At 50.3% G+C, this 14,581-nt stretch overlaps 5 protein-coding genes across 5 annotated transcripts; 1 reads left to right on the top strand and 4 right to left on the bottom strand.

The window, feature by feature from the left end:
* Positions 1 to 2,963: 2,963 nt before the first annotated feature.
* On the top strand, positions 2,964 to 4,054 carry BKA67DRAFT_5138 (uncharacterized protein). The gene is made up of 2 exons (XM_046097605.1): positions 2,964 to 3,219; positions 3,272 to 4,054. Exon 2 carries the CDS (start codon positions 3,438 to 3,440, stop codon positions 3,720 to 3,722), a length of 285 nt encoding a protein of 94 aa, XP_045963194.1. The 5' UTR covers positions 2,964 to 3,219; positions 3,272 to 3,437; the 3' UTR covers positions 3,723 to 4,054.
* Positions 4,055 to 4,335: 281 nt separating this feature from the next.
* On the bottom strand, positions 4,336 to 5,184 carry BKA67DRAFT_529251 (beta-lactamase-like protein; the record flags this gene model as incomplete). The annotated part of the gene is made up of 1 exon (XM_046099036.1): positions 4,336 to 5,184. One exon carries the CDS (start codon positions 5,182 to 5,184, stop codon positions 4,336 to 4,338), a length of 849 nt encoding a protein of 282 aa, XP_045963193.1.
* A 3,281-nt stretch (positions 5,185 to 8,465) lies between these two features.
* On the bottom strand, positions 8,466 to 10,562 carry BKA67DRAFT_589320 (peptidase family M3; the record flags this gene model as incomplete). Its single annotated transcript, XM_046104444.1, has 1 exon — positions 8,466 to 10,562. The coding sequence occupies one exon, from the start codon at positions 10,560 to 10,562 to the stop codon at positions 8,466 to 8,468; it is 2,097 nt and encodes a 698-aa protein (XP_045963192.1).
* Positions 10,563 to 11,751: 1,189 nt separating this feature from the next.
* On the bottom strand, positions 11,752 to 13,188 carry BKA67DRAFT_543444 (uncharacterized protein). Its single transcript, XM_046101183.1, has 3 exons — positions 12,985 to 13,188; positions 12,377 to 12,530; positions 11,752 to 12,202 (listed from the first exon to the last, which is right to left on the bottom strand). Exons 1-3 carry the CDS (start codon positions 12,985 to 12,987, stop codon positions 11,940 to 11,942), a joined length of 420 nt encoding a protein of 139 aa, XP_045963191.1. The 5' UTR covers positions 12,988 to 13,188; the 3' UTR covers positions 11,752 to 11,939.
* A 295-nt stretch (positions 13,189 to 13,483) lies between these two features.
* Positions 13,484 to 14,440, bottom strand: BKA67DRAFT_652323 (methyltransferase domain-containing protein; the record flags this gene model as incomplete). The annotated part of the gene is made up of 2 exons (XM_046106140.1): positions 13,484 to 14,372; positions 14,427 to 14,440. 2 exons carry the CDS (start codon positions 14,438 to 14,440, stop codon positions 13,484 to 13,486), a joined length of 903 nt encoding a protein of 300 aa, XP_045963190.1.
* Positions 14,441 to 14,581: the final 141 nt, after the last annotated feature.

Here is a 14,581-nt window from a genome sequence, read left to right as displayed (position 1 = left end):
TTGTACGAGTTCAATTACTCGTTACTATATGAGCAAAAAACTAAGTGTTACAAGAATATTATTATGGAGCGCAATGTATTTACTGCTGCTTTGATCAAAATTCTCCAGCGGCGGTTATCAAAGTGCTTTTGCCTTTGTGTGACATAATAGTCATGTAGGTTACGCTGTACTGGATACAGGCAGGTCGTAAGTTCCCGTATATGTATCGCAAGCCCCTCGACCTGGCACGAGGCAATGGTTAACTATTTTCCTGCCAGTGCTCTTGCGAGTGATCCTTACATGGAATTCGATCCCACTCAGTGCACACCCATCTTATATTCAATAGCGACCCTCAATAATGCTCGAAGTGCCGCCCCCGGGCTTCCTGCTGTTGCGAAACGACACCTCGAGCCTTTCAGTTAGAAGAATGTTTCGCCGGACTACAAATTATCTTCGAGAGTTCATGTCCTGGCCCAGATCATCACACACAGACGTGGGCTCGGGATGGTTTCCGGGGTTCATCAGAATTATTAGAACAACCATTGAATTTGCAGGAAGTAGGTAAGCAGCCTCACCGCCGGTAGGTAGCCTACAAAACTTTCCAGTACAGGGTCAGTGAAACACAAGGGTTCATTGATTGTCTATCTATCGCAACACCGCTGGTAGGGCTGGGTCGAGATTAGCATTAGAAGTGACTATGAGAATTGATTCGTGGCTTTAGTGCCCGATGGTCGAGCTTTTGCGGTTGATTTACGATTATGAATAGAGGCCTAACATCGTGAAGAGCCCTAAATCTGTCTCGCTGGACTTCTCTGTTGATCTAGCAACCAGAATCGGTCAAAGCGATTTCACCAAAACCAGAAAAGAGAGAAAATAGACATCCTATGGCTACACTCCACTCCACTCCACTCAAGCTCTTCTAATACTGCAAACATATTACACGCCAAAGATCTTTCAAAGCTGTTCTGACCAACCAATACGTGAGCACGAATCCAGTTCTGCAAAACGGTAGCGACGCCACGAAGTAAGTGAATCCAAGGTTCAACATTTTGACAAGGCCGCTCCTGTTATAAAGACACCAAGAACCGAGTGCTGGGCCATGGATGCAGCCTCTCCCGAGCTATAGCCCAGGATATAATAAGATCGTTTGAGATAAGGTCATCAATCATATCAAGCTTGGCCAAAGCAAACCCATGAGAGGGGGTTTCCAAACTGAAGCTTACCCTTGGTTGTTCTGCTTCAGCTTTTAAAGGAACTGGCAGAAGATTTGTGAGCATACGGGCGTATAGCACGACAATGAATGATGGACATGTATGGATGACGACAGTATAAAAGCCTGTAGGATCCGGATGTATTTCTCAAGAACCTTCGTGTGATACCTTAGCGTTATGGTGTTGAATGTTGGTTGCTTGAAATAACTCAGAGGCGATCAGAGGTAACAAAGATTATCATCTCTGTGCTGACTGGGTAGTAACACCGTCCAGCACAAACTACAAAAGGCCCGTCGCTCACCCTTACATCATTTTTTCTCTAAAGCCGAGGTGGATGATGCCCTGTACATCACTGACCGTGATGTAGATAGGCTCTGTAACGGGATCTCTTGGTTCGCCGTATATACTGATGAGATCTTGCACCCTGGGTAGTTCCTTTGAGCTTCAATCCTGACGGTTGGACGGACCTCAAGACGCGGAAAAGGTTGGGGAAGACCTATGCACCATTCTGGAAAAGGATACAGGTTTGCCTGGGCATGCAGGAAGTTGGGCTTTTTCTTCTTATCTTCCGTCTGTCCATGGTCAATCTCCGTTCTTTACTGACATCTCTTCACTGTACAGTCTTGCATCGGCAGAAATGTACCTCATGCTTGCCACCGTCGCCCAAAGCTTTGATTCCACGTTCGAAATCGTCGAAGCTCCGGACTGTGGAATGGAAAGCGACCAATTTATTATTGAGACAAAAGGCAAATTCGGGCTGAAACGCTACGTGACTCCATGAAATGCATGAAATAGGAAACAACAAAGAATTCGAAGTGTCTCGAGTAGCTGGATAATACTGGAATCCGATTTCTTGAGTAAATTATACATCATGACTACCATCTTATGGTGTACTGTTTTCGTGGCGATAACAGTGCTTCACGTAAACCGCTTATTCTCTTGCACCATCTAAATCTCTGTTAGCGCAGGTCCTGGCCAGTTTCAAGTTGTTTATTGAAGTTGACATCAAGGATGAGAGATATGGGAATCTATATTTAGAAGGTTACGCTGGTTCCAAAAAGTCCCAATGCTTCATTGCTGCATGAGGCGTGTGTACCCGCATGTAGAGCATGCGAGGCTCCTCCAACCGCCGAGGCACTGACCGAAGTGATGGTTGTATGGGCGGAATTAATACATGCAAGGCCGACATGCAAGCCACAAAGTCCTAAGCGAAACACCAAGTGTATATACTACCACCTTATTACATTGTGTCAATTTAGCCGACATTTTGCATCCTCCCATCCCAATATATTCAGGCCATGTCTTTGTCAGAACGCACTGTTTATGTCTTTAGCGCCTTGGAGCGCGCAAGTTCGGGGGTCTCCTGCCGGCTGCGCAGTGAAAAGGTCAATACGATGTTGCAATTTACGTAGCAATGCATCGAGGGACATACAATTACGAGATCAGTTCAACAAATGACATGCTAGTCTAGAAGTCCTTTTTACAAGACACTTGCCGATTTTCGGCTTCAACTGCTTACTTGAATTTCGAAGATTACATCTGCCCGTTGGACAATGTCTCAGACGATGCTGCCTTTCACCTCGCCCACCGACGTCATATTGTGCCGTTTCTCTGACAGATGATCACAGAAAGCCGTATTGATCCTTCCACCTCTACCGAGAGCAAGCCACGCGAGGGGTTACGACCCCTTGTGGCATATCAGCTCTGTCTCACTCCCCATATTTATACGAGTTCTGCGAAGTAGCTGCCAAGATCGGGTAGCACGGAAACGGGCTGATTAAACCTGGGTGCTCACATAAATACCCGTTCAGATCACCCCCTCAGACCTATCGTTATTTCTTAAAAGCCAAGATAACTTGCAAGCATACAATTTAACCTTGTTGCGGAATCGTTTGCTAGGTCGCACCGCTTAAGACGTCTTTCGTGATGATGTATGCCTCCAGTCAATCTCTGCTTGGCTTCGCTGTCGGTCTCGCTTCGATCGGCTTCGTGTAAGTTTTACCACATGAACTACAAAGCATTGATCGAGGTGCGATCTCGCCAAACGACTCAACACCCCATTGACTGATCCCATGCTGCAGCATCGCCATACCACATGTTACTCGGCCGGGATATTCCGTTGTAACTGCACCAAGTCCTTCACCCACTATCCCAGCGTCCTGCTGGACGACCTGGGATGACTTTGAGCATACCACCGCTGGCGTAAGCGGACCGAGCTGCTACACTTTTACCGGGACCAGCGTGTGTATGTTTCTTCCTTGCGCGACGAAAAGAGAGCAGACCGTATTGACTCATGCACAAGTACCATGCCCGGCATGTCCGCCGCAGACAAACCCGATCGCGTGTCCTGCCCTGGCCGTCTTGACCACGTTGCAGGTGCCCTGCTCCACAGACTGCTGTCCCACCACGTCCACGACTTACCTCCCCGGCACCTGCCCTCCGTGTGGTCAATGCGTCATTCCCACTTACACCAGCACGGTGACGACGGGCTGTCCTGTTTCTTCCCACGGCTATCCGACGAAAACCGCCTAAGGCATCACCGATAATCATCGGCAGTAAGCCCCTTCGTCTATTAGTGACCATTGCCTGAATGATGTCTCGTGGCGAAGCCACCGCGTCCACTTTTCAGTGCCTGTTTTATTTTCCAACGCATATTCGAAGCCGACTGCCAGAATTAGTTGGTCCTGGCGTTCCGATCTCTTTACCAGATAGGTGGCAAACTCCGAGAGTGGTGATAGCGAGTTGAGTAGGAATACGGTAGTCAATTCTCCACACGACAACTACTTGTTCAGCTCTGGTGCCAAGGCAGAGCGAACGGCATTAGCTTGAGTTCGGACAATGGTCTATATACCGTACAAAGCAAAATTCGATTACCGATAACCTAGTTGCCTTGGATAAGTACCGCACGCTTATATAATTAGCTCTTTGGCCGATTGTCACGCCCGTAATGCGGACGTATGTACTTTTAGGCGTCGAGATGTACTGGAAATTTTAGATGACGTAGTCTCCAGAGGCCGATGTAAGAGCCCGCCAATTCTTCTATTCCTTTCCGCCTTGTTCAAAACCGAGTAAAAAGACACTACAAACGTAATATGTACACATTAAGTTATTATTTTAACAACACCGAATGAAAAGCCGTTTCGCCTCAGCCAACTTGGTACACCTTTTTAGTTTCTAGTCTCGTTATCGATCCGTAATCGTGAGACGGTAGAACAACCACAGGTCTCGTCCGACAAAATTCCTTGATCTTCTTCTGGGACTCGATTGCGATGTACGGATCGGTATTGATCCCGTCGGTCATCTCTTTGTCCAACAAATCCAGATTATACGCGGCATCGCCGGTGAGAAAGTAGGTCACATCCTCGTCAATGATAATCAAGGAGATGTGACCTGGCACGTGTCCAGGCGTGTCGACCGCCAAGATCTTCTGGTCCTTGGTGATGGGATAACTGTAGGCCCAGGGCCCTATCGCAGGACCGTCCGGCTTCAAGATGGACGGGGCAAAATTCTCCGGCCATGCTTGAGGGTTGGCACCCTCCATGGTGGCGTAAAAGGGCTTTTGAAACGCGTCCCAGTGGCTCTGGCTTACAAAAATGTCCGTCTTCTCGTACACGTCCGGAAGCCCGCCGGCGTGATCGCTGTGCAAGTGAGAGATGATGGCCGCCTTGATGTCGCAATCGGGATCGATGCCCTGCGCCCGGAGTTGACTGCCGAGACCTTGGTCAGGTCTTATATCCATGGACACGCATCGGTGTCCGATCTGCCACCAAGGATAATACCCGGGCTGTATGCACTGCGGTGTCTCTCCCAGGTCGAAGAGAAAGTTGCCCTCTGGGTGGCTGATCACGAAGGCAAAGATCGGTATGGGCTCGGTGAAGTCTCGATCTGTGAGGAACTTTAAACGCCGGAGCAACACATTTCCAGGCGGTTGGGACATTTGGCTGGGCCGAACCCGGATCTTCCCCGTTTCGATGATGCTAATCTTGATAGCCATGCTGCTGATGTTGCAATGGAAGGAAACCTCCAAAACAAAATTTGTGTAGCAAGTTTGAGCCAGTGATAGATTGGCTTGAAACTCTTAGCACGACTGGTTGCCCGGGTATTCTTTGTTAAATTCTGTGAACCTTCTTTTTATCATCTATCGTGTGGTAAAAATCCTGTCTCAGTTATAAGTGATTGATAAGCTAAGATCACCGTCGATATTCGGCGTTGGGGTTGTGCCGACGGAGGAATTGTTGTTAAAAGCTCTCTAGTTTAGCGATTCAGTTAATCTGTGGCGCACTTGTGATGGGTGAAAGCCAACCACTTTAGATGGGTCTTAGCAAAGTGCTCACCCGTTACTGTGGTGCCATAAATGTCGGAGTCTTTCAAAAGCAGCTACACGAAGCGGCTCTTGGAACGCATACAAAACTTTTGCTCCGTCATATGTTTTGAATTATCCGATGTTGCATCTGGGGCTCTATGAATGATCAGCTGGCCACGGCCAATGGATTTATACCACTATGCTGAAGGAAGCCGACCTTTGACCAGTATATACCATAATGCGAATGTGCTCACGACATTGATATCTTGCGGCGCGTTCGGGATGACATTCCAAACTATCGATGCTTGGGAAATATTTCGAGCTACATGGCATAATCTTTTTAATTGTTTTTGTTACATAGCAGTCTCGTTCATGTCTGCCGACCAAACAAAGTGGTTGGCATCTATGTAGGTAGCTCCATAGACTAGGTTAGTCGTAACTACTCTCCGCTAACTAATATAGCGGATTGCGCTAGGTTGGGTGAGTTGATTGGTCCACCACCATCTGCTGTGTATGAGTAGAAGGAATTCGAGTAGCTGATCGTATAAATTCATGATGTTCTTTTCTCCCTCACTACTAGCCAGAGTTGCTCAACGAGTTTTAAGAGAACCTCCTTGCAGCATGGGTAGGCATACCTCGAAACTGCATCGGTTATACAAACGCTCGCAGCTGCGAAACCGGCACCAGTAGCCAACCCTTCAACACAATCCATGAGCATCCATTAAATGGACACGCCGAGCCCCTAGGTTAACTGTGTCACTCCATCCCCATGCTCGAGCGATGAAGCCCAGGGGGTATCGATCGCCTCTGCCAATGCCTGGGACCCACTCCGCTCCGGGATTCAACACCGTCTACCGAAGGAACGACTGATGGGCCTTGTTGTTGTTTATCTGTATCCACTTGCTATCCGTTTTTCTTTCTTAGTGTGACAGCGCCCGCCGGACATATACAATAGAGCTGAGCAAGTCGTGTCGTTCTTGAGAGACGCAAGAAGTCAATGGACAAGCTATCTCTCACGATAGCTTCAGGGGATTCAAGAGCCCGAGAGCGTCGTTGCTACCGCCCCGCTGCTTGTCGTAGATGCGGTTTTCAACTACTCTTTCCTTGCACATGGTCAAGGTAGAGAAAACAGCAATAGCTTAAACCGCACAAAGCAAAAATTCAGTTGTCAAACTCGTCTCATTGGATTTAGCAGGTGCCGTGCACTATATGCAGCTCTCTGGCCGGCCGATTGTTACGCCGACAATTCTGCCGCATGTACTTTTATGCGTTGAGATATACATACGCACCAATACGTAAGCTGTTGGAAAACCAGCAAGGGTTGTGGTCTCGCTTTAGTGGACGCCAGAAACGTTATAGTGGTTGAAACTCTTGTAAACATGTATGGTTTAGGAATCTTTTGCTAACTGGTTCATCACATAGCTTCTGTAGTGTTCTACCACGTGGGTTTGAACAGGGCGGAATTTTATTTTATTTTTATTTTTGAAGAACCGGTGGGCTCTTGTATGAATCTCTGGAGGGTACGATCATCTAAGATTTCTAGGACATCATGTAAGGTTCATGTTCAGTATCCGCTTTCTGTTATTCACGGGGTACCGTCTGGTGGGGCATCCGACACGTAGAATTCGAACATTGTGCGACTCTACTTGCCCAATCGCGTTGGGTGAGCATCATTGCCGATGCTTCCAAATTTCTAATATCGCTGTCACCACGTCTGCAATCTATTGGCGGTGTTGTATAAGCGTGGTGAAGTCTCGAAAACCCGTAGGCCGCGATGCTGGAACATAGACCGGTTAGCTTGACCTGGATAATACAAGTAGAAGCTTTCACTGCTCTAAGAAAACTGCTTAGTTATAGTCATAATACGGAGGCACTACAAGCCATTACCAACCGCCTGCTACGTGGCAGCATTACTCCTAACGCAGCAGCCTCGCACTGCACACTGCCCCCACTTCAAGATGCGTCACCATCGTAAGCTGGTCGTCGTTGCTTCTTTTGCGCTGGTGCGGTCATTGTTGGCACTGGGAAAACATCGTTGGGTCTGCCACTTCCAACATATTTGGTGCTTTTCTTTTCACTCGGGCTCCTCTGCCGCCCGAAGGGGAAGCCAGTTCAGTTCGATAAAGAGGTCCCGAGTTCACTCCTTCTTCTTGCTTATCGTCACCACTTATATAATACCTCTCCCGCAAGACCACTTGGCTGGTATGCGGGGCCGTCTTGATCGCGCTTTTCGAGGGATGTACATGAGTTCGATAGGCTGAGCTATCAGCAGGGGAAAGTTTAGCGCACCAGAGGACCAACCGGAGACGGCGCAGTCTGGGACGCAACATAATGGACTTGCGGAAATACCACAGTGCCGAAGCCAAGTTGGTTATTTCTTTTTTTTTGGTTTGTCTTGGCGTCGTTGACTGATATGACATCGGTAGTTGAAACATCTCCCTAAAAGTAAGATAAACCGGCGAATTGGAGTTGAGGCGTGAGGTTCATGGTGTTGAGATGACAACTTATTATTTGATCCTCATTAAGATCAAATAATATCTCGATCCGTCGAATAGGCGGAAAAGTAAGATCCGGCAACTCGTAGGTAGAATTTGTGCAAGTCATCCTGACGATCTGCTGACAGGTCACGCGAATTCTCTTAACTGGAAGGGAGGAAAGACAAGGGGAATCTGGAGCGGCAGTCGAGGAGCACAAGGTAAGAATGCATGTGAGACTATGAGACATCCTGGGCGTTTCTCTAGGAGGCGGTGCTGATGATGAGAGATGGCACATTTACGGGATGACTTGTCAGCTAGCGATGCTTTGATGTAACATTATAACCGTGCGAATCGTGCGTTCCCTGACTCTTCCTATCCGGACATATTTAGATATTGTTTGATGATGCTTTTTATTATTGATATCCAGTGACATGAAGACGAGGTTAGGAATACCCCCTTAACCTACAACCTTGCCTTGTTTTCAGGCTGATCGAGTCATGCGCCTAGCCCCATCTCCCGGTAGAAAGCCTCGCTGCTTGGCTTGCGACCGAGGAACTCCTCTAAAATGTTCATCTCTTCTTGGCTGCCGCCGCGCTTGAGAACGGTGTGACGGTATCTGCGACCTTCTTTATCATCCATGGGGTTCTGCTTGAACTTGCTGTAAAACATGTCCGTGCTGTATACGAGCGAGGAAAGGTAGCCGTAGTAACCCGCATCATAGCCACCAATCAAGTGACCAAAAGTGGCTTGTCCGTGGCCCCATGAGGTGCCCTCTGGGCCGTCCAGACCGCACATCTCACTTCTGAGATCATTGTACAGCTTACTCAGGTCCAGGCTCTCCAACTCTTCATGGCTGCTGGGTCCATGTACGGTCATGTCGTAGATACCGAAGTGAAGCTGTCTCAAGTTGAACAAAGCGTCGTTGACGTGCTTGGTGGAGATTTGCTTCTCGATCAAGTCATCGGGGATAGCTTCTCCGGTCTCATAGTGTTTCGACAAGGCCTTGATTTGGCTTGGGGTCCAGCACCAATTCTCCAACATTTGAGACGGAGCTTCAACAAAGTCTCTTACAGTGCTCGTGCCGTGGAATCGACTGTATTTGCATCGGCCAACCAAATCGTGGATACCATGGCCAAGCTCATGGAAAAGTGTTACGACCTCGTCATGCTTGAGCAGAGATGGCTTCTTTTCTGTCGGCTTGGAGAAGTTGCAGACCAGAGCCGTCGCAGGGTATCTTCGGGATCCGTCTGACTTCAGGTAACCAGGCTGCAGATTGAAATTTGCGGCGTGGCCGTATTTGCCAGGTCGAGGGTGGAGGTCGAGGTAGAGATAGCCGACAAAGCCCTCGCCCTCTTGGGCGTCATCCCATACCGAGAAGATCTTGACATCCTCATGCCACGCAATGTCTTCCGACTTGCTGGTGGGAGACAATCTTGCGCGTTCACTGTTGTCCAGCTCAACAAACACAAGCCCAAAGATCTTCTCGAAGATTTGAAGCATGTTCTGTATCGTGGACGTCAGAGGGAAGTATTCGGCGATCTTGTTCTCGTCGATCTGGTACTCCTGCTCGACCATCAGCCGATCATAGTAACGGTGGTCCCAAAGATAGTATTTGCCATCTGGCTTCAAGCCCCTAGACTCCTCGTCCTTGTTCTTCAGCTCCAAGAGATGCTGTCTCTCCTTCTTGCCACCAGCGGCCAATCGTGATCGAAGGTCTGCCAGGAAGGTGTTTACGGTGGCAGGCTCTTTGGCCATCTTGTCTTCTATGCGAAGAGCCGCATGGTTGGGGTATCCAAGCATGCGCGCCGCCTCGTCCCGGAGCAATACTGCCTCGCTGAACAAGGCTATGTTGTCAGGGATCTTGTTTTCATTTGCGACGAAGATCTTCCTTCTCGTTTCCGGGTTCTTGGCAAACTTGAGAGCGGGAAACAAATCGGGGTACTTGAAGGTCAACCTAATCTTGCCTTGGTTCTCACCTTCGCCCTTGGACAGCCCCTCGACGACATCGCTAGGAACGCCGTCGAGTTCGTCCGCGGTGAACCAGAGACCGTCGTCCTCCTCGTTGAGGTTCTTTTGAAACTGGATGCTGATCTGGCTGAGGCGAGTCTTGATCTCCTTAAAGCGCTCTCTCTGCTGGCCCTTGGAAAGACCAAGACCGTTCTTGATGTAGTTCTTGCGCTCCTTGTCCAACAGGCGCAGACTTTCGGGATCGAGGTCGGGTTCGTTCTGCTTCTGGCTCTTGGCAGCCGAGTCTACGAGCTGGAAGATGTCTTCCCTCATGTTGCATTCGATGCCGAACTCGTCCATGATCTTTTCAGCCTCGGACGAAGCATTCCGCAGGTCAGCATCACTTGACACATATTGGTAGAAGCCAAGTATACGTCCAGAGAGACCGGCCTCGTCCTCGTCGTGGGCCACGGGCTTCAGGACCCTGGCGAAGGAGGCTTGGTCGACTGGGACATCAGCGGCAAGCTTGTCGAGCAGGCCGCGGGTCCTGTGGCAGATGGCTTTGGCATCGCTGACGATGGAGTCCTTGGTGCCCACGAATGTCGGAGGGGCTTGCGGAGGGTTCTTATATTTGTCTGGAGCCATGTTGGCTGATACTATGCGTCTCGTCTGGTATGTCGAAGGGCGGAAGAGGGACGCGGCGGCTCTCGGGCGGAGGTGGTTGAGATGAGATGTGAGGTAAGGAAGAGCCCGGGGGATAGCCAGCGTGAAGGCGAGAAGGAGAACGAGAAGAGAAAGGAGGGGGAAGGAGGATCTCGTGGCTCTAGTACGCGAAGAAGCCACGGTCTCACTGGTACAGTAGTTGCTTAAAGTTGCGGCAAGGTCAAGGCAAGGCAAGACAGAGTAGGGCAGGGTGAAGGTACTTTGGCATGCGCTCTGCTGGGGGTTAGCTTTGCAGGCAGGCAAGGGCCTTTCGCGTGTGTACACTCTCCTGCGCAACTTGCAACGGGGGTATCCAGCGCAACCAGTGCAGGATGCGGCATGTACTACGTACAGTAGGTTGGTATAGCTGGCTGTAGGCCGGTCCTTTGTGCAGGTCCTTTTGCAGGTAATTATGAGAAGGGATTGGACGAGATGGGCGCGGGGTAATGCCGATGAAGCAGGTGACAGACTATAGACTGCTTTTGAGAGCTGAAGGGTTGGCAAAGAGAAGGACGATGACTGCAGAGTGCCTCAGTGCTTCGGTTCCCTTTCTGTTTCCATTACGACATGGCGTCAGAAAGCTGTTGCATACTAAATTAACTGAACTTAGCAGTAGCTCACGGTTGCCTTTTTAACCCACAGGCATCCTTGCGAGCTGATGGTGGTGGCCAGGGGAGCTGATAGTGGGAGCTGACAGTGAGGCTGCGGGGTTTGGTCCGCCCCCAATGTTACGGCTCTAAGGTTAACCTAACCGTAGTTACACGCCCCCGCCCCCCCTTTTGTTCGTGCCTATTGCTTCCCGCGTCGCGACCGGTGCCCGTCAGCCGTCTGTTGCAGGACCTTCATGGGCACTGCATAAAGGTATCCATCACCGCCGGGACCATGTAGCCTTGGTTGGAGCATTGCCAAACAGGATGTTGCGGCTCTTGCACTTACCTAGGTCAGTCAGTCTGATGCCTTTGTTGATATGCCGAAAAAGGTGGACAGGTCATGGGAAAGCATCTTGCATTACAACCGTGATTCTCATGACGATATCTTCTGAATGATCAATGGATAAGTCTGTCCTGAGGTTTCGACAAGACGCGGATTGGAAAGACAAACAAGTAAAAAGAAACGGATGAGCTTCTGGACATTGCCTCATTATTGGTATATTCATCTCTATGAGTAATGCCAAACCACGGCTACCCAAGTTCATACAAGTGACCCCATCAATCAAATACATAAACGCCATGCCATTTCCATGCAAATTCCCCTACGATGCTCGACGGCTTGTCAGCACCATAGAAACTCAAAGCGCATCCCCCCCATTCTCGGTGCATCTTAGTTGGCCAGGATGGTGCGGACCAGATCCGTGTAGTTGACCTGTCCGGAGCTGGTGTCGACGGCCTTCAGAAGTTCATCCACCTCCTCGTCGGTCATCTTCTCGCCCAAATTCGTCAGGATGTATTTGAGCTGCCCGACGCCAATAAAACCCGTCATGTCCTTGTCGAATACTTGAAACCCGCGGCAGTATTCTTCGGGCTCGCCGGGATCGCGGAAACCGCCAGGTCGGTTCAGCACACGTTGGAACGTCTCGAAGTCGACTAAAAAGAGCAGATATTGTCAGCAGAGGAGTCTGGGGAGAGGCAGGCATGGGCTGGCTTTTGGCAGGAGTCGGAATGCGCAGCTGCTCGCATTCGTCGCAGCGACAGGGCAATCGGGCCGTGCGGGCCCTCGCCGACGGGCAAAAAGGGGGTGAGGGTGCTGCTGCAACTCACAATCACCACCAACGTTCTTCTCCAGGTCTCTGATCTCAGAAAGTGTAGGGTTCTGGCCGCAGGCGCGGAGGAGATCGCCCAAGCTGTCGAGAGAGACACGGCCGTTGCCACGCTTGTCGAACAGAGAGAAAGCCTCCTTGTAGTTGGTAGAAGCCTGATTCTCGTAATTAGCCGCCATTGTTGGTGTTTTCCTGCACGCGCGAAATGGGAATCTGGCAGCAAGAGGGTTGCAGGTCAAGCGAGAAGGGGAAGTGTGCTGCGCGCCGGTATGTTGTGCTCAGGAGAATGTCTCTATGCACACTGGAGCGATCGGGTTGTGCCTCGTGATTTGAGCTGATTCTCGGCGGCCAAGCGCAGAGCAAGACCCGGCAGCCAACTGGCACATCTGAGGCAGAGTTCGCTGGCGCTGACTGGTTGCTACATCACAGCTGCTGGCGCGCTAAAAGCCGGGATTTTGGGCTTTTGGCTGCCCTTTCTTTTTTCTGCCAGTTTCGGGGTTTGAGGGGCAAGCATGCTGCATGCTGCGTGCTGCAGTTTTTTCTTTGTTTACAACCTCTCTCACAGGCCAATGGGGGGTGATAAACTCAGGAGGACGGCAGGATACTCACCATGTTGACTGAATAGGCTCCAAGAACTCGGAACAGATAATGAGGCTCGAAAATAGGTGCGTCAAAAGCAAGCGATGGTGTTTTCTGGAGGAGAGATCGGTCTGAAACAATTTGTTGAGAGGACGTAAAGCTGGACTGGACGGTGGCTGTCCTTTCCCCTATCAGTGCGTGTTGATGGAAATGTCCCTGGTCTGTGCCTTGAAATTCCCCCCCGGGCCCCAGATTAGGTGGTGGGGTCGCCCATCGCCAGGGGCAACCACCAAGAAACGAACAACAGTATTCGCTCCTCGCAAAAATATACCCAAGTAACTTATAGATCAGCTTCCTGTCCCTGGTCGCACTGGTTCTTGGCAGCGTCTATTCACGCCCGCTCAGCCTTCACTATACGGCTGTATCTGTTCATTTATCTCAATGCTATGTACATACATTCCAGCTACCTACATAAGTCACTCGCTAGCAGCAGCTCCTGTTTGTGAGCTAGACTAGGTTGCACTGCTGTTCATCTCCGTTTCGCCATGAGCACATACGTTCCCCAATCTGACACAACTTCCGCTTCCTTCCACTTCTCACCCAATGCCTTCCACTCCGGCACTGCATCAAGCATATGATCCCACATGATATCGACAACGTCGCCTTCTCCACCCTCTGCTCTGCTCTTCCTATCGGCATAAGCATCCTTCCAGCCGTTGTAGCAGCTGAATGTTCTGGTGTACGCCTCGACTTCTCCCAACTTCATCTTCTTCGTCAACCAGGCAGTCTTCTCGTCCTGACCCCTCTCGCCCGGCTCATGCTCCAACCGTTGTATGTCCGTCCAGTCACTTTCAGGCGGGACCACGCTTCTCAGAGAATCCCGAAGAATGTTTCGGCCAGGCTGTTCCCAGTACTTGCCCATGCCTTCGACCCCCGGTGCTGCCTCGCCGAACCCATAGACGAAGTGTTCCATGATCTCCGTGGCTTTCTCGTAGTCCAACAAAACGTTGTCCTTGTAGCCCCAGAAGGCCATTGTGCCGCCCGGCTTCACCACGCGGGCGAGATTGGGCCACACCTTGCCGTAGTCGAACCAATGCGCTGCTTGGCCGGCGACTGCCATGTCTACCGACGCGTCCGCCACGAAGTCCAGGTCCTCGGCGGTGCCTTGCCTGAATTGAATCTTGGAGTCATCGGTCATCTGCTTGGCCTGGGCGACCATGCCAGCCGACGGATCAATGGCCGTGACGGACTTGAAGTGGGGGCTCAAGCCCCGTGCAATGAGGCCATGTCCACATCCCAGGTCCAGCAAGTTGCCTGCGGCAGTAGGCAATTGGTGATACGCGAGCAAGGTCCTGAAAAGGACAGGTGGATATGTTGGCCTAAAGGCCGCATATGATTTGGCCGAGAATGTCGAGCGTCTATCATCTTGTTAGCGGAAGTTCAGTGACACACATTAGCACCCGTTGACTTACGCAAAAGCGGACATTTTGTTGCCAATACCTACAATTCCAAATATTGTGTTATGAGACGATAAGCCAAGCTTCGAACGCAGCTCAATCAGCTGCATGCGTTTTATTTCGGTTAGGCAGAGCTTCAATGTAAGACGGGTAACCGAATTGAACAAACC

This window comes from Truncatella angustata (genome assembly GCF_020726525.1).
Source record: "Truncatella angustata strain MPI-SDFR-AT-0073 chromosome Unknown BKA67scaffold_1, whole genome shotgun sequence".
In the NCBI taxonomy this organism is placed as follows: Eukaryota; Fungi; Ascomycota; class Sordariomycetes; order Amphisphaeriales; family Sporocadaceae; genus Truncatella; species Truncatella angustata.
Note: the sequence above shows the minus strand (reverse complement) of the source record. Positions and strands in the feature narration are given on the sequence as shown.

Coding starts and splice junctions, on each gene's coding strand:
- BKA67DRAFT_5138 (XM_046097605.1), top strand. CDS start 3,438: ATGTTTCTTCCTTGCGCGACGAAAAGAGAGCAGACCGTATTGACTCAT.
- BKA67DRAFT_543444 (XM_046101183.1), bottom strand. Junction 12,203..12,376: donor GAAGAACGTTGGTGGTGATT/GTGAGTTGCAGC, acceptor TGCTCTTTTTAG/TCGACTTCGAGACGTTCCAA.